Source organism: Lissotriton vulgaris, chromosome 1_1 (genome assembly GCF_964263255.1).
Source record: "Lissotriton vulgaris chromosome 1_1, aLisVul1.2, whole genome shotgun sequence".
NCBI classification, from domain to species: Eukaryota; Metazoa; Chordata; class Amphibia; order Caudata; family Salamandridae; genus Lissotriton; species Lissotriton vulgaris.
In genome coordinates, this window is record NC_141685.1 from 951,401,957 (window position 1) to 951,415,886 (window position 13,930).

The window sequence follows — 13,930 nt, forward strand, 5'->3', positions numbered from 1 at the left end:
GGGTCAGCTTCTTGAACGTCTCCTTCCGGAGGAAGCGATTGACATCCCGGAGGTCCAAGAAGTGTGGCTCACTGGTTAGAGCGGCAGACTCTGAAGCAGAGATCAGGCCCGGGACCAGGGTTCAAGTCCCGACGCTCAGGGTCTTGGGCTCAATGTCCGCGGACTCGATAATTCTCGTCTCGGCGCCTACTCTAATCATGGGTCCCACGCTGCAACTCTGGGCAATAGTTTGCTTAATCTCCACAACGGCCCCTACAACACTGGGATGCCTGGCTTCACCTTGGGGGTGCCCAGGAGAGGCATCTCAAAGGGAGAGCCCGGAAGGGTTCCACAGCGTTATACAGTGCCGGGACGCCCCATTGGTGCAGCTGTGCGCTTTACAAAAATACACTACAAGATAGGACGCAGACCCCCTTTGTCCTTCTTGGGCAACAGAAAGTAGTGGGAAAAACAACCACTCCCTACTTCTGGCACAGGAAAGCACTCAATGGCCCCCTTGGCCAGGAGGGCCGTGACTTGCTGTCGGAGAAGATCCAAATGATCTCCCGACATGGGGTGGCACCGAGGTGGCATGGTTGGAGGGGAGGACTGAAAGGGAAGGGAGTTACCTTGGCAGATTATCTGCAGCACCCACTTGTCTGATGTAATCTCGCGCCAGTGGGGGAGGTGGTGGTGGATCCTACCACCAACCGGCGTGGGGTGCTCTTCGACCCTCAGATTAGGAAGGTTTGGAGGTGGAAGAAAAGGGGTGGAGGTGGATGGGCCCGCAAGCGGGTTGCCTGACCCGCCCTTGCGGAAACCGCGACCACAGCTGCGCTGAGGTTGGTTCTGCACAGGACTGGTGGAAGGGCGTGCCTGGGTGCCTCTCCCCTGGCCACGAAAGGAACAAAAACCAGGAGTGGCCGGGTTCTTAGTAGAAAGACCCAAGGACTTGGCCGTAGCCCGCGAGTACTTAAAGCGCTCCAGTGCACTGTCAGCCTTGTCTCCAAATATGCGGTGGCCATCAAAAGGCATGTCCATGAGTAAGTTCTGGACATCAGGCGAGAACCCAGTCGAACGCAAACAGGCGTGGCGCCGCAACGCCACAGTCGTAGAAATTGCCCTGCCCAATGAGTCCGAGGTGTCCAATCCACACCGAATGGCGAACTTAGCTGCATTCTTACCCTCAGCAATCACCTGAGAAAGGGCAGCCTGCACCTCCTGAGGACACTGAGGCAACACCTGAGCAACAGCATCCCACACTGCGTGGGAGTAGCAACTCAACAAGCAGGCGTTGTTCACCGACTGCAGCCCGAGGCTGGCCGAAGAGAACAAACGCTTCCCAAACTGGTCCAGCCTTTTAGAGTCCTTATCCGGCGGGCCGTGGGAAAAGCACCCTGCGCCGTCGAGGCCTGAATGACCAGGCTCTCAGGCGTAGGGTGAGTGGTCAAGAATGCGGGGTCACCAGGCGCCGGCGTCTGGCGACGTTCTTATCCACCCGTGGCTGGCCTCGACCAAGTGCCCAAGTGGACCTCTGTAAGGGCGTCATTAAAGGGAAGCAGCAGCTCCGACGAAGTAGACGCTGTCTGGAGAACTTTGGTGAGGAGGTTGGTCTTGAGGGCCACTGTGGGGAGGTCAAGGTTGAGGGCCTCAGCAGCCCGACGGAGCACCATCGTGTAGGGGGCACCCTCCTCCATCGTAGGCGGGGGAGAGGCGAACCCCGGGTCAGAGGAGACATTGAGGTCGCCTGCATCCTCCAAGTCGTCCACCCAATCTTGTTCGGAGTCACATTGCTGAGCAAGCGGGTCCTCGGACCCTTCCCAGTCGTCATCCGCCTCTGGTGTAGAGCCGGAGCCAGAGAGGGGACAAACGGATTCGGGAACAGCGCCAGCCGGGGCCAGACCAGTGCCCAATGTGGATCCCAGGTCGGAACAAAATGGTCTGGGAACTGGGGCAAAAGTGGGATGAACGATATCCAGTGCGGCGCGGGGGGCCGGAGCCGACGGCTGGCGCCAGGGCTGGAGCCGAAGCCGGCAATGCCGCACCTCGTGGGGCTGGAGCCAGCGGCGCAAGACCTGTGGCGCCGGGGCTGGAGCCGGTAACGCGCTACCGGGCCAACAGGATCTGGACACAGGACTGCGGGCATGAAGACGCGTCGGCGGGAGACCGAGGCCTGTAAAGACGGTCCAAGGCAGCAGGGAACTGTTGCATTTGTTCGGGAGTCGCCGCCGGACCCGTGTATGGCGGGTAGGCCGCGGGACTCCCAGGCTCCAGAGGAGCCGCAGGGGCGGAGCGAGGCCCCTGTCCCCCTCGTCCACCTCCGAGGAGGGACGGGGGACGTCGGAGAGCGAACACACTTCTTCGACTTCTTTTTATGGCGACACTTACCGGAATCCAAAGGAGCGACGGCTCCGGTCCCGTGAGCGGTCCCGGGAATGGCCCCTAGACCCCGAGCGGCGACGTGACGAACGCTGGGCCTCCAGCAACTTCCGGTGACGCTCCTGCATAGACTTGGGGCCATGGCACGACAGTCATGGAAGTCCCGGGAGTCCTGATTGGTCTCCAGGAAGTAGAGACAAACATCGTGGGGGTCTGCCACCGACATATTTCGGCGACAGGCCCCACAAGACTTAAAGCCGGGCATCCCTACATGCACCAGGAGAAAAAAGTGGGGAGACAAAAGTCTATAAATAGCGGTCAAAAAGTGACCAAGGTACGAGCTCAATCGGGATCTGCGCTTACTGGCACGGAAAAAGAAAGAACAGAACTGACGTCAGCACACATGGGTGGCGCCTAAGTACTCTCCGTCAGTCAGTGACGGACGTGGAGCCGCAGGAGGCCACCTACTGACGCGCAGGGGTACTGCTAAGCAAAAGCTTTTCAGATCCAGTCTGACACCTGGGGATATTCTAAGATAAGGAATCTGTCACTAACGTGTCTTTCAGATCTGTATAACATCGCTACACTGAGGGTCAAGTGCTACTTGGTGCCCATAATAGGATAAATAGTAGGGTAAAGCCAAGGACAGCATTGGGCAAGAGCTTTCATATTTACAATTTGAGCACAGTAAACCCTGTCTGCCCTGGGACTTCTGAAAAAGTTCTCACACAGCACCCATCCCTTTAAAAATGACAACCTGTACTCATGTACTCACTCGCAAAAAGCAAGGTCACTGTTGTCATCATTTCTCACAGATATTCGCTTCCGCTTGGAGGGAGACAGTCCTTCACCTGAGTATCGCGAGACACCCATACCACAGTTGTCCCTCCGCCGCATTGTCATCGTCTTCTTCGGGCTACTGTCATCCATAATGCTCGGAGGAAGTGTACGCCTCTTTGTACCCCGATTAAGAGAACTCTGCGGCCAGAGGTAGTCTCCATCCGCTTGCTACACAGTCAGCAAGAAAAAGGAACATGCATTTGGCAAGCGTTCCAATGGCAAAGAGGATTAGATAGCGATGGCATTCATCTTAAACAAATTTTAACAGAATCACATGGAATATTTATGTCCACATCCTATACAAATTACTGTTGAGGCTCTCAGTGACAGTCAATATCTGAAGAATACAATACATCTATTCTACCAGTCCATTGCTGACCCGCTAAAAAAATTCTTACCATCATCATATTTCACTCTTTCACACATCATTCTCACAAAGGAAAATGCTACTTACCAAGTATGCATCTGTTCCTGGCATGTAGAGCGGTAGATTCACATGCTTTGCATAAGTCTGCCATCTAGTGTTGTGTCCTGATGTTTGCACTTTGTTTTTCTTTGAAGACGTCTTTTTAAGTCACAAGGTAGGTGACTACTCTTTTCGGTGATAATGGCTAGGGCACTGACTCCATTGTTAGATTTTTTCCCCGCAGAGGGTGAGAAAGGAGTTAGTAAGAGTAGAATAGAGATGTCCATGTGTATGTATCTAAGTAAGATAATACTATAACAGATATAGGTACCAGGGGAGGCGGGTGGGTGCATGTGAATCTACAGCTCTACATGCCAAGAACAGATGCATACTGGGTAACTAGCATTTTCCGTTTGAGGCATGTGAGCTGTAGATCACATGCTTTACATAGACTATACAGCAGTAATCTCCCAAAGCAGTGGCTAACCTGTAGCTGTTGCAGTTGTTTGAAAGAGTGTACGAAGAACTGCCTGGCCTACCCTGGTTTGTTGGTTTGCTAACACATCTGCACAATAGTGTTTTGTGAATGTGTGAGGTGTAGACCATGTTGCGGCTTTACAGCTGTCAGCTATGGGAAGGTTTCCTAAGAAAGCCATAGAAGCCCCAAGTTTACGAGTGGAATGCGCTCTAGGGGGAATTGGTAAAGCCCTTTTTGCTTTTGCATAGCATGTTTCAATACATTTGACTATCCACTGTGCAATACCAGATTTAGAAATGGGATTGCCTTTGAGAGTTGAAGCGAAAGCAACAAAGAGTTGTTTAGTTTTATGAAAAGGTTTTGTCCTTTCTATATAATAGAGTAATGGTTGTTTAACATCTAAGGTGTGTAGAGCACGTTCTGCCACAGAATATGGTTGAGGAAAGAACACAGGTAACTCAACAGATTGGTTGGTGTGGAAAGTAGAAACTACTTTGAGTAGAAATTTAGGATTAGTACGAAGAACTTCTTTGTTTTGGTGTACTTGTAAGAATGGTTCTTCTATAGTTAATGTCTGAAGCTCACCCACTGTCCTCAGTGATGTGATGGCGATGAGGAAAGCAACTTTCCAAAAGAGAATTTGCAGTTCACATTTATGCAATGGCTCAAAGGGTGGACCCATTAGTCTGGTGAGAACAACAGTTGAAACAACGTGAACGGACCCACAGGTAAGTGCTTACCTGTGGGTCGATGTGGGTTTACCTGAGTGATGTGGTGGTGTCCCTGAGTGATGTGGTGGTGCCCCTGAATGGTGCCCCTGAGTGATGTGGTGGTGCCCCAGAGTAATGTGGTGGTGCCCCCGAGTGATGTGGTGGTGCCCCCGAGTGATGTGGTGGTGTCAATTCTGTAATTCCCAAATATAGAATAGCCTGTGGGCAATAGGATATCAAACAGAGTGAGAGGTATTGTCAAATCAGGTCTCTGTGAGGAAGAGCATGTCAATATTGTGAAGGGTGATGATATCGGAGATTTCAAGTTTGTGTTTAATTGCAGATCTGCAGTTGTGGAGCAGACAGCGCAGCTCTGCCACAACTGTTTTGGTGACGGGGGTACTTGGGATATGAAGGGTGATAGGGATATTGTTCTTATACGGGGGTGCTCGGGTGGGTTTGGGTGGCTCCTTGCTTCTGAAAGAGGAGATGGTCGGAATAGTGTAGATAGTAGGGTTACTAGGAGGTGCAAGTTGAGGAAGGGTGGCGTTCAAGGGCTTGTGTGAGTTGAAGATGTTTGCAGATGACAGGTTATGCTTGGCTATAAAAGGGTGAGGGGGCGAGGTGCAACTCGTGGGAAGATGAGAATTTTCCAAGGAGTTGAGGTGTATGGAAAAGTGGAAATCTTGGAGCTTAAAAGTGAAATGGAAGCTACAAGCTGGGGGATGGAGGTGATAAGAGAGCCTAGCTTATTTTCCAGGGAGAGTAGGGCAGAACACGGAAGGTTAAGTCGCTCGATGGGAGCAGGAGGGGGTGAAATTGGTGGTGGAAGGAGAGGTGAGGGGACAGGAGGCGAGTTGGGGTGCAGGGTTCATAGGTGGGGAAAGGTGGAGGTTGAGAGTGGAGGTTGGTGAATCAGAGGTGAAGGGAGAGTTGTCTTTGTTGGTGTTGACAGAAGGAACGGAATTAAGGACATATTTAGAGGGAGATGAGTGCGGTTCAAGGCGTTGGGGTAGAAGGAGAGGGGAGGACTGTGTGGAGTCAAATGAATGTAGGAAGTTAGTGAGGAAAAGAGGGGAGGTGGTTGGAGAGGTCCTGTCAGCTAGGAGAGGTGGCTGTGAGGGAACGGACATCCGGCAACGTGAGGGGGGTAGGGAGATAGGAAAGTTTAAGAAAGGAAATGGCTCTGCTGGTCCCAGGGAGAGAGATGGACAGGGTTACCTAAGGGGGAAAGGGGGTAGCACAGCATTGCTAGAGGAGCGGGTGGAAGGAGAGAGATTCAAAGGGTTTGTGGAGAAATCGCGGTAAATAGCGAGGGGGAGAGGGGGTAGAGAAGAGGGGGGAGAGTGAGGAATAAGGAGAGCGAAAGGAATGTTAACTGGGGGAGAAGGTTGGAGGAGAGGTGGACTAAAAAGGGGGCTGGTAGGTAGGAATAGGGGAGGAGATGAGATTGGAATGCTGGGACGATGCAGATTGAACGAGGAACGTATTAGCTAGAGGTAAGGTTGAAGTGATGAGGGGGGGCATACTGTGAGGGGGAGGAATGAGGGAGGAGGGCAGGGGGGAGGGAAGAGGGCAGACCTGTGCTTCTTGAAGGTGCAGTCTCGTTTCGTTTCGTTTCAAAATGCTTTATTCGGTTTGTACAAGTACAACCATATAGCAACATTCATAATGCAGTTGAAATCACATTTATAAAAGGAAAAAGGAATAATGAAACTTTTCTAAAAACAATTACATAGGTATCCAAGCCAATCTAATTAAGACCTACAAGATATATCGCATTTATACACAGAAAAAAAAGTTAATCACTATATTTAGCAGCAATTTAAAAGTTTTGTGCAAAACATGCCAAGAGGGATAGTACTAATCAGAAAAGGCCTATGCTGGGCATAAAGTGCAATAGTATGTGCAAAATATGCAACAATTGGACACTATATTTAGCAGCAATTTGGAAATGTTGTGCAAAACATGCCAAGTGGAATAGTGCAAATCAGAGAAAGGCCTATGCTGGGCATAAAGTGCAGTAGTATGTGCAAAATATGCAAAGATATAACTAAAGTGCAGTGTCTTTATAGTCTCTTACGTATGTTAGCAGCAGTTTGTATACGGAAGGTGAAGTCTATTGGAGTGTGGGGGGGTCAGGGGAGGGGAAAGGGAGTAAAGGGTGAAGAGTCAGGGGATAACCTGGCCGCAGAGGAGGGGTGTAGGGAGGGGTAGAGGTGGTCAAAGAGAGAGAGACAGGTGTCTTTGCCTTGGATCATGACAGTACCGTTGTTATAGAGTGAGATAGTGGGGGAGCCGTTGAAACACGCAGAGGGGGACATTTTTAGTTGTTTCTCATGAGGGATAGAGGAGGCGGAGGTGACATTAAGGGAATTATATAAACTAGTGGACCAAGAGGGGGTGCGTGAGTGAAGAAATTGAAATCGTTTTTGAGCCTCCCAAAACGACCATTGTAAAATTGATCAACAAAAAGGGAATCAGGGAAACATTCAATAGTGTTATGCTTCAGTCGTTTTATTGAAGCTTTAGTCTGGTCGGGAGGATAAATGATTTTGTAGCAATTAATTCCAGCCTCAATTCGAGAGGTGGCCATGTTGGGAAAATGAGGAGGAAGAGGGTGAGGTGGGGGGGACATGAGAAGGGTGTTACAAGGAAATCGGTGATAAGGAGAAGTATAAGGACAGAGGGGGCACAAATTTCAGACGTCGGGTGATGTGGTGGTGTCCCAGAGTGATGTGGTGGTGTCCCCGAGTGATGTGGTGGTGTCCCTGAGTGGTGCCCCTGAGTGATGTGGTGGTGTCCCCGAGTGATGTGGTGGTGTTCCTGAGTGATGTGGTGGTGTTCCTGAGTGATGTGGTGGTGTTCCTGAGTGTTGTGGTGGTGTTCCTGAGTGTTGTGGTGGTGTTCCTGAGTGATGTGGTGGTGTCCCCGAGTGATGTGATGGTGTCCCCGAGTGATGTGGTGGTGTCCCTGGGTGATGTGGTGGTGTCCCTGAGTGATGTGGTGGTGTCCCTGAGTGATGTGGTGGTGTCCCTGAGTGATGTGGTGGTGTCCCTGAGTGATGTGGTGGTGTCCCTGAGTGATGTGGTGGTGTCCTTGAGTGATGTGGTGGTGTCCCTGAGTGATGTGCAGTGCGCCAGGTTACGCGTATTCTAGTCGGGCGGCTATGTATGTACTACAAAATAAGTGCATAGGGGCAACAACAGGTGTGCAATTGTCAAGGCAACTGTGGAAGAAACTAGTCCAGCGTAAAATGTCACAAAACAGGGAGGACCGCACCCACATACGATACATGCATGATGTTTGCTGGACCAAAGTGCACGTTCATCAGTAAACAACACGAGTGATGATGAAAAGCTTAAACAAGTGAAGAGCGTGCACCGAACAGAAAGTGGGTAGGGAGATTCAAGGGGGCGTTCATCCCTCGGAAGGTATCGCTATCATCTAGTTATCCAGCGTGTGATGGGACGTCGGGAATGTAGGAAACGGCATGATGCGGCGAGGCTTCCGCAGTCGGCATGGCTCCCAGGCAAAGTACAGGGCATGAAAAAGAGACTAATGGATAAAGCAATGCACACGAAAAGAACGCATCAGAAAGCTATGTAAGGATATTGTGCCGGCACCCAAGATTACTGTGGTGTTGGCATGTTTGAAAATCAGAAACCTTCGTGCGGAATGAGACAAAGTAATATGCTAGTCAGGATGAAGGAGAGACGAGCATTTGCAATGCAATAGGTCTTGCATTAGGAAAGTTTGAGCCATTGGTCTTGTAAATGACAAATGTTGTATTTATGTGTTGGTTTTGAAAATAGCGACATTAATAGCTTTGTCATTTACAATGCCAATACTTTTAACTTTTGCAAATGTGACACCTATACCATTTGTAATGCAACATGTTTTGTATTTACGTGACTTAGATGTATTGATATTACGAATAACAATGGCTTTTAATTTCTTTAAATAATTAATTTTTAAATAAAAGTTATTGTAATTTATAATGGCAATAGCTTAAACTTTTGTAAATAACTTTTGTGAAGATTATGTTCAGTGTATTTTATTGTGACGAAAATCCAAGAACAGAAGTGAGATATTAACATTTTTTGTGACATTTGTAATAAAGTTTGAAACATTGAGAGAACATATTTGAACCAGTAGTTGTTGAATGGTTGCACAGATTGATACTGTGGTGTCTTTGAGTGATGTTGTGGTGGCGACGAGTGATGCTGTGGCATTCAGTGATGCTGTGGTAGCGCATAATGATGTTGTGGTGACCCTGAGTGATGCTGTGGTGGTGCAATAGATAGATAGAGTGAGGGCGAAATATGGATAGAGTGAGGGCAATAGATAGAGTGAGGGTGATAGATAAATGTGTGTGTGTGTGGTTGTGTGTGTGTGTGTGTGTGGTTGTGTGTGTGGTTGTGTGTGTGGTTGTGTGTGTGGTTGTGTGTGTGGTTGTGTGTGTGGTTGTGTGTGTGGTTGTGTGTGTGGTTGTGTGTGTGGTTGTGTGTGTGGTTGGGTGTGTGGGTGGGTGTGTGGTTGGGTGTGTGGTTGGGTGTGTATACGGTTGTGTGTGTATACGGTTGTGTGTGTATACGGTTGTGTGTGTATACGGTTGTGTGTGTATACGGTTGTGTGTGTATACGGTTGTGTGTGTATACGGTTGTGTGTGTATACGGTTGTGTGTGTATACGGTTGTGTGTGTATACGGTTGTGTGTGTATACGGTTGTGTGTGTATATGGTTGTGTGTGTATATGGTTGTGTGTGTATATGGTTGTGTGTGTATATGGTTGTGTGTGTATATGGTTGTGTGTGTATATGGTTGTGTGTGTATATGGTTGTGTGTGTATATGGTTGTGTGTGTATATGGTTGTGTGTGTATATGGTTGTGTGTGTGTGGTGTTGTATGTGTGGCTGCGTGTGTGGTTGTGGTTTTGTGTGTGTGGTTGTGCCTGTGTGTTTGTTGTGTGTGTAGTTGTGTGTGTGATTGTGTGTGTAGTTGTGTGTGTAGTTGTGTGTGTGGTTGTGTGTGTGGTTTTATGTGTGTGTGTGTGGTTGTGTGCATGTGGTTGTGTGTGTGGTTGTGTGTGTGGTTGTGTGCGTGGTTGTGTGCGTGGTTGTGTGCGTGGTGATGTGTGTGTGGTTGTGTGTGTGGTTGTGTGTGTGGTGATGTGTGTGTGGTGATGTGTGTGTGGTGATGTGTGTGTGGTTGGGTCTGGGGTCGGGTGTGTGGTGGTTGGATGTGATTGTGTGTGTGTGGTTGTGTGTGAGATTGTGTGTGAGATTGTGTGTGTGATTGTATGTGTGTCTGTGTGGTTGTATGTAGGTGTGTGTGCAGCTAGAGAAGGATGTATGTGGAAGAGAGCAGCAGATCAGCACAGCAGAAGAGAAGCACAAGTTACTACTTGTGTAACGATATATCTGTAAGAGACATTAGTTAGTGATAGATTCCTTACCTTAGAATATCCCCAGGCGTCAGACTGGATCCGGAAAGTTTTGCGTAGCAGTACCCTTGCGCGTCGGTAGGCGTCGTCTGCGGCTCCGCGTCAGTCGTCGGCGTCGTGGGCGCCGTGATGACGTCGTCGGAGTACTTAGACGCCGCCTCCGCGTGGTGACGTCAGTTCTTAGCCACAGCTTTTCCGCGCCAGAAGCGCAGAGCCATGACAAAAACCGACACTGGTGCCAAGAAACTAGGGCCCTGAAAGGGGATGACCTTAACCCTAGATATCGGTTCGCAGAACGGGGAGGATGGGTGGGTCGGTAAGGAATCTATCACTAACTAATGTCTCTTACAGATATATCGTGACACAAGTAGTAACTTGTGCATCTGAAAGAGACACGTTAGTGATAGATTCCTTACCTTAGAATAGATACCCCAGCAATACCATCCCGTGGCGGTGGGTCTGCGAACCAATATTCACACCAGAAAGTCCTGGAGGACGGAACGGCCGAAGTAGCCATCCCTCCGGACTTGACTGTCCAGGCAGTAGTGCCTCGCAAACGTGTGCAACGAAGCCCACGTAGCAGCCTGGCAAATGTCCTGCAAGGGCACACCTCGGCCCAAGGCAGTTGTAGTGGCCGTGGCTCGAGTGGAATGAGCCCGCAGCCCAACAGGTGGTTCCTTCTTTGCCAAGGAGTAACACGCCTGGATGCACATGATAATCCATCGAGAAATGGTCCTCTTGTGCACCGCTTTCCCTTTCTTAGCGCCCGCGTACCCAACAAAGAGTTGATCATCCACCCGGAACTGGCGTGTGCGATCCAGATAGAACGAGAGCGCACGTTTTGGGTCCAGACGGTGGAGCCTCTCCTCCTCTCTCGAGGGGTGCGGAGGCGGAAAGAAGGTGGGCAATGTGATGGACTGCCCCATGTGGAAGGCCGTGACCACCTTAGGCAAGAAGGAGGGCCTAGTCCTCAAAACAATCTTGTCCGGATGGACTGAAAGGAAAGGAGGCTTACAAGAGAGGGCCTGGAGCTCACTCACTCTCCTGGCAGAGGTGATGGCTACCAGGAAGGCAGTCTTCAAAGAAAGAAGGCGAAGTGGACAGTTATGAAGTGGCTCAAAGGGAGCGCACATCAGAAATGTTAGAACCAGGTTCAAGTCCCACTGAGGCATCACGAAAGGAACAGGAGGAAAGGTATGAGTGATGCCTTTCAGAAATCTGTTTACTATAGGGGACTTGAACAAAGAAGGTTGGTCAGGCAGCCTCAGAAAGGCTGAAAGAGCCGAAAGATAGCCCTTGATAGTGCCCAGAGCAGAGCCCTGCTGGGCAAGAGAAAGAAGGAAGAGAAGAATCTCAGAGAGAGGGGCATTGAGAGGATCCACAGCCTTTGCTGTGCACCATGCAACAAAACTGTTCCACCTGCAGGCGTATACCGTTTTCGTGGAGGGACGCCTGGCTGCCAGAATGATGTTGCAAACTTCAGGAGGCAAGTCAAATGGCCTCAACTGTCGCCGCTCAATCTCCATGCATGGATGTGGAGACTGGACAGGTTCGGGTGGAGGACCGTCCCCTGCTGCTGCGACAGAAGGTCCTCCTGAAGAGGCAGACGAACCGGGGGATCGACTGACATACTGAGTAGCTCGGGATACCAGTACCTTCGTGCCCAGTCCGGAGCCACAAGGATGACTTGTGCCCGGTCGCGCTTGATCTTCTTCAGCACTCTGGGCAGAAGAGGTATAGGCGGAAAGGCGTACAACAGACCGCAGCTCCACTCGCGACGAAAAGCGTCTCCGAGCGAGTGCCGCCTTGGAAATTCCAACGCGCAGAACTGATGACATTGCGCGTTCTCTTCGGTGGCGAATAGATCTAACCAAGGCTCTCCCCAACGCAGAAAGAGGCCTTGCGCCACGTCCGAGTTCAGACGCCATTCGTGATCCATCGAGCACCGACGGCTGAGTTCGTCCGCCCTGGCGTTCAGAGAACCTGCCAGGTGTTGAACCACCAGAGTCACGCCCTGATGTTCCAGCCATTGCCAGAGGCGCAGAGCCTCCTGGCATAGGGTCCACGACCCCACACCGCCCTGTTTGTTGCAGTACCACATGGCGGTGGTGTTGTCCGTGAACACCTGCACTGCACTCCCTCGGACAGACGGGAGGAATGCTTTCAGTGCCAGAAGAATCGCCCGCAGCTCCAACAGATTGATATGGAGCCGGGACTCCGCCGGAGACCAGAGTCCTCTGATCTCCGCCTCTCCCAAGTGGCCACCCCAGCCCTGGAGGGACGCGTCCGTCACAACTACGTGCTCCGGTTGGGGAAGGGAGAGGGAACTGCCGTTGACCCAATCGCGGTCCGTGAGCCACCACTGCAGCTGTCTCGCAGTGCCCTCCGAGATCAGGACATGGTCGGACAGGTTGCCCCGGTGCTGGGCCCACTGAAACTTCAGGTCCCACTGCAGAGCCCGCATCCGCCACCGTGCGTGATGCACCAGAAGGATGCAGGAGGCCATCAGCCCCAGAAGCCTCAGCGTCAACCTGACCGAAACCCGGGATAACGGCCCGAAGATCGGAATCAGGGCCTGTATATCCCGAACCCGCTGTTCGGGCGAATAAACCCGAAACTGCGCCGAGTCGAGAACCGCTCTGATGAAAAGGAGCTTCTGAGAGGGGCACAGGTGTGACTTCGGCACATTGATGGAAAATCCCAGCCGGTGCAGGAGATCCGCCGTAGTCTGGAGGTGGTTGACGAATGCCTGGGGCGAGCCCGCCTTCAACAACCAGTCGTCTAGGTAGGGGAAGACTGAGACCCCTAACCTGCGCAGGTGAGCTGCGACCACCGCCATCACCTTCGTGAACACCCGTGGGGCGCTGGTAAGGCCGAAGGGGAGCACGGTAAACTGAAAGTGCTCGAGGCCTACCGTGAACCGCAGGTAACGCCGGTGGGCCGGCAGGACGGGGATGTGGAAATACGCATCCTGCAAGTTCAACGCTACCATCCAGCCTCCTGGGTCTAGGGCAGCCAAGACCTGAGCCAGTGTCAGCATTTTGAACTTCTCCTTCCGGAGGAAGCCGTTGACGTTCCTCAGATCCAAGATAGGGCGTAGGCCCCCTTTGCCCTTCTTGGGTACCAGGAAGTAGTGGGAGTAGCAACCACGACCTACTTCTGGCCGAGGAACGCGCTCGATGGCCCCCTTGGCCAAGAGGGCCGAAACTTCCTCCTGCAGGAGCCGCAAATGATCCCCCGATACGCGGTGGTGTTGCGGTGGCATGGCTTGAGGGGTCGTCTCGAAGGGGAGGGAGTAGCCCCTTCGGACGATCTGCAGCACCCACCTGTCCGAAGTGACTGTGCGCCAGTGAGAGTGGTGATGGCGAACCCTGCCCCCCACTGGCGTCACATGGGCCGAAAAGCACGGACTAGGAGGGTTTAGAGGCGGATGCTGCGGGGGCAGGTGTGGACTGGCTCCGCTTGCCTCCCCGACCGCCTCCACGGCGGTTTCCACGGCCGCCGCCGCGCTGGACGACAGTTTGCGGCGAGTGGCTGGCGGCACGCGTGGGGACGCCCCTTCCTTGGCCACGAAAGGAGCAAAAGGCACCCACTTGCTGGCGCGGGGCCGAGAGGCCCAAGGACTTGGCCGTAGCCCTGGAGTCCTTAAAGCGCTCAAGCGCGTGGTCTGCCTTGTCGCCAAAGAGGCGACGG

At 51.7% G+C, this 13,930-nt stretch overlaps 1 protein-coding gene across 8 annotated transcripts in view; it reads right to left on the bottom strand.

Moving 5' to 3' along the window:
* The window catches only part of BAZ2A (bromodomain adjacent to zinc finger domain 2A), a 1,275,716-nt gene that overhangs the window by 127,592 nt on the left and 1,134,194 nt on the right, over window positions 1-13,930 (bottom strand). For all 8 annotated transcript variants that reach the window (XM_086959424.1, XM_086959462.1, XM_086959400.1 and 5 more), the window contains one exon: window positions 3,134-3,366. In XM_086959424.1, the coding sequence (XP_086815550.1) occupies window positions 3,134-3,366 (233 nt within the window). The remainder of the gene's footprint in view (window positions 1-3,133; window positions 3,367-13,930) is intronic.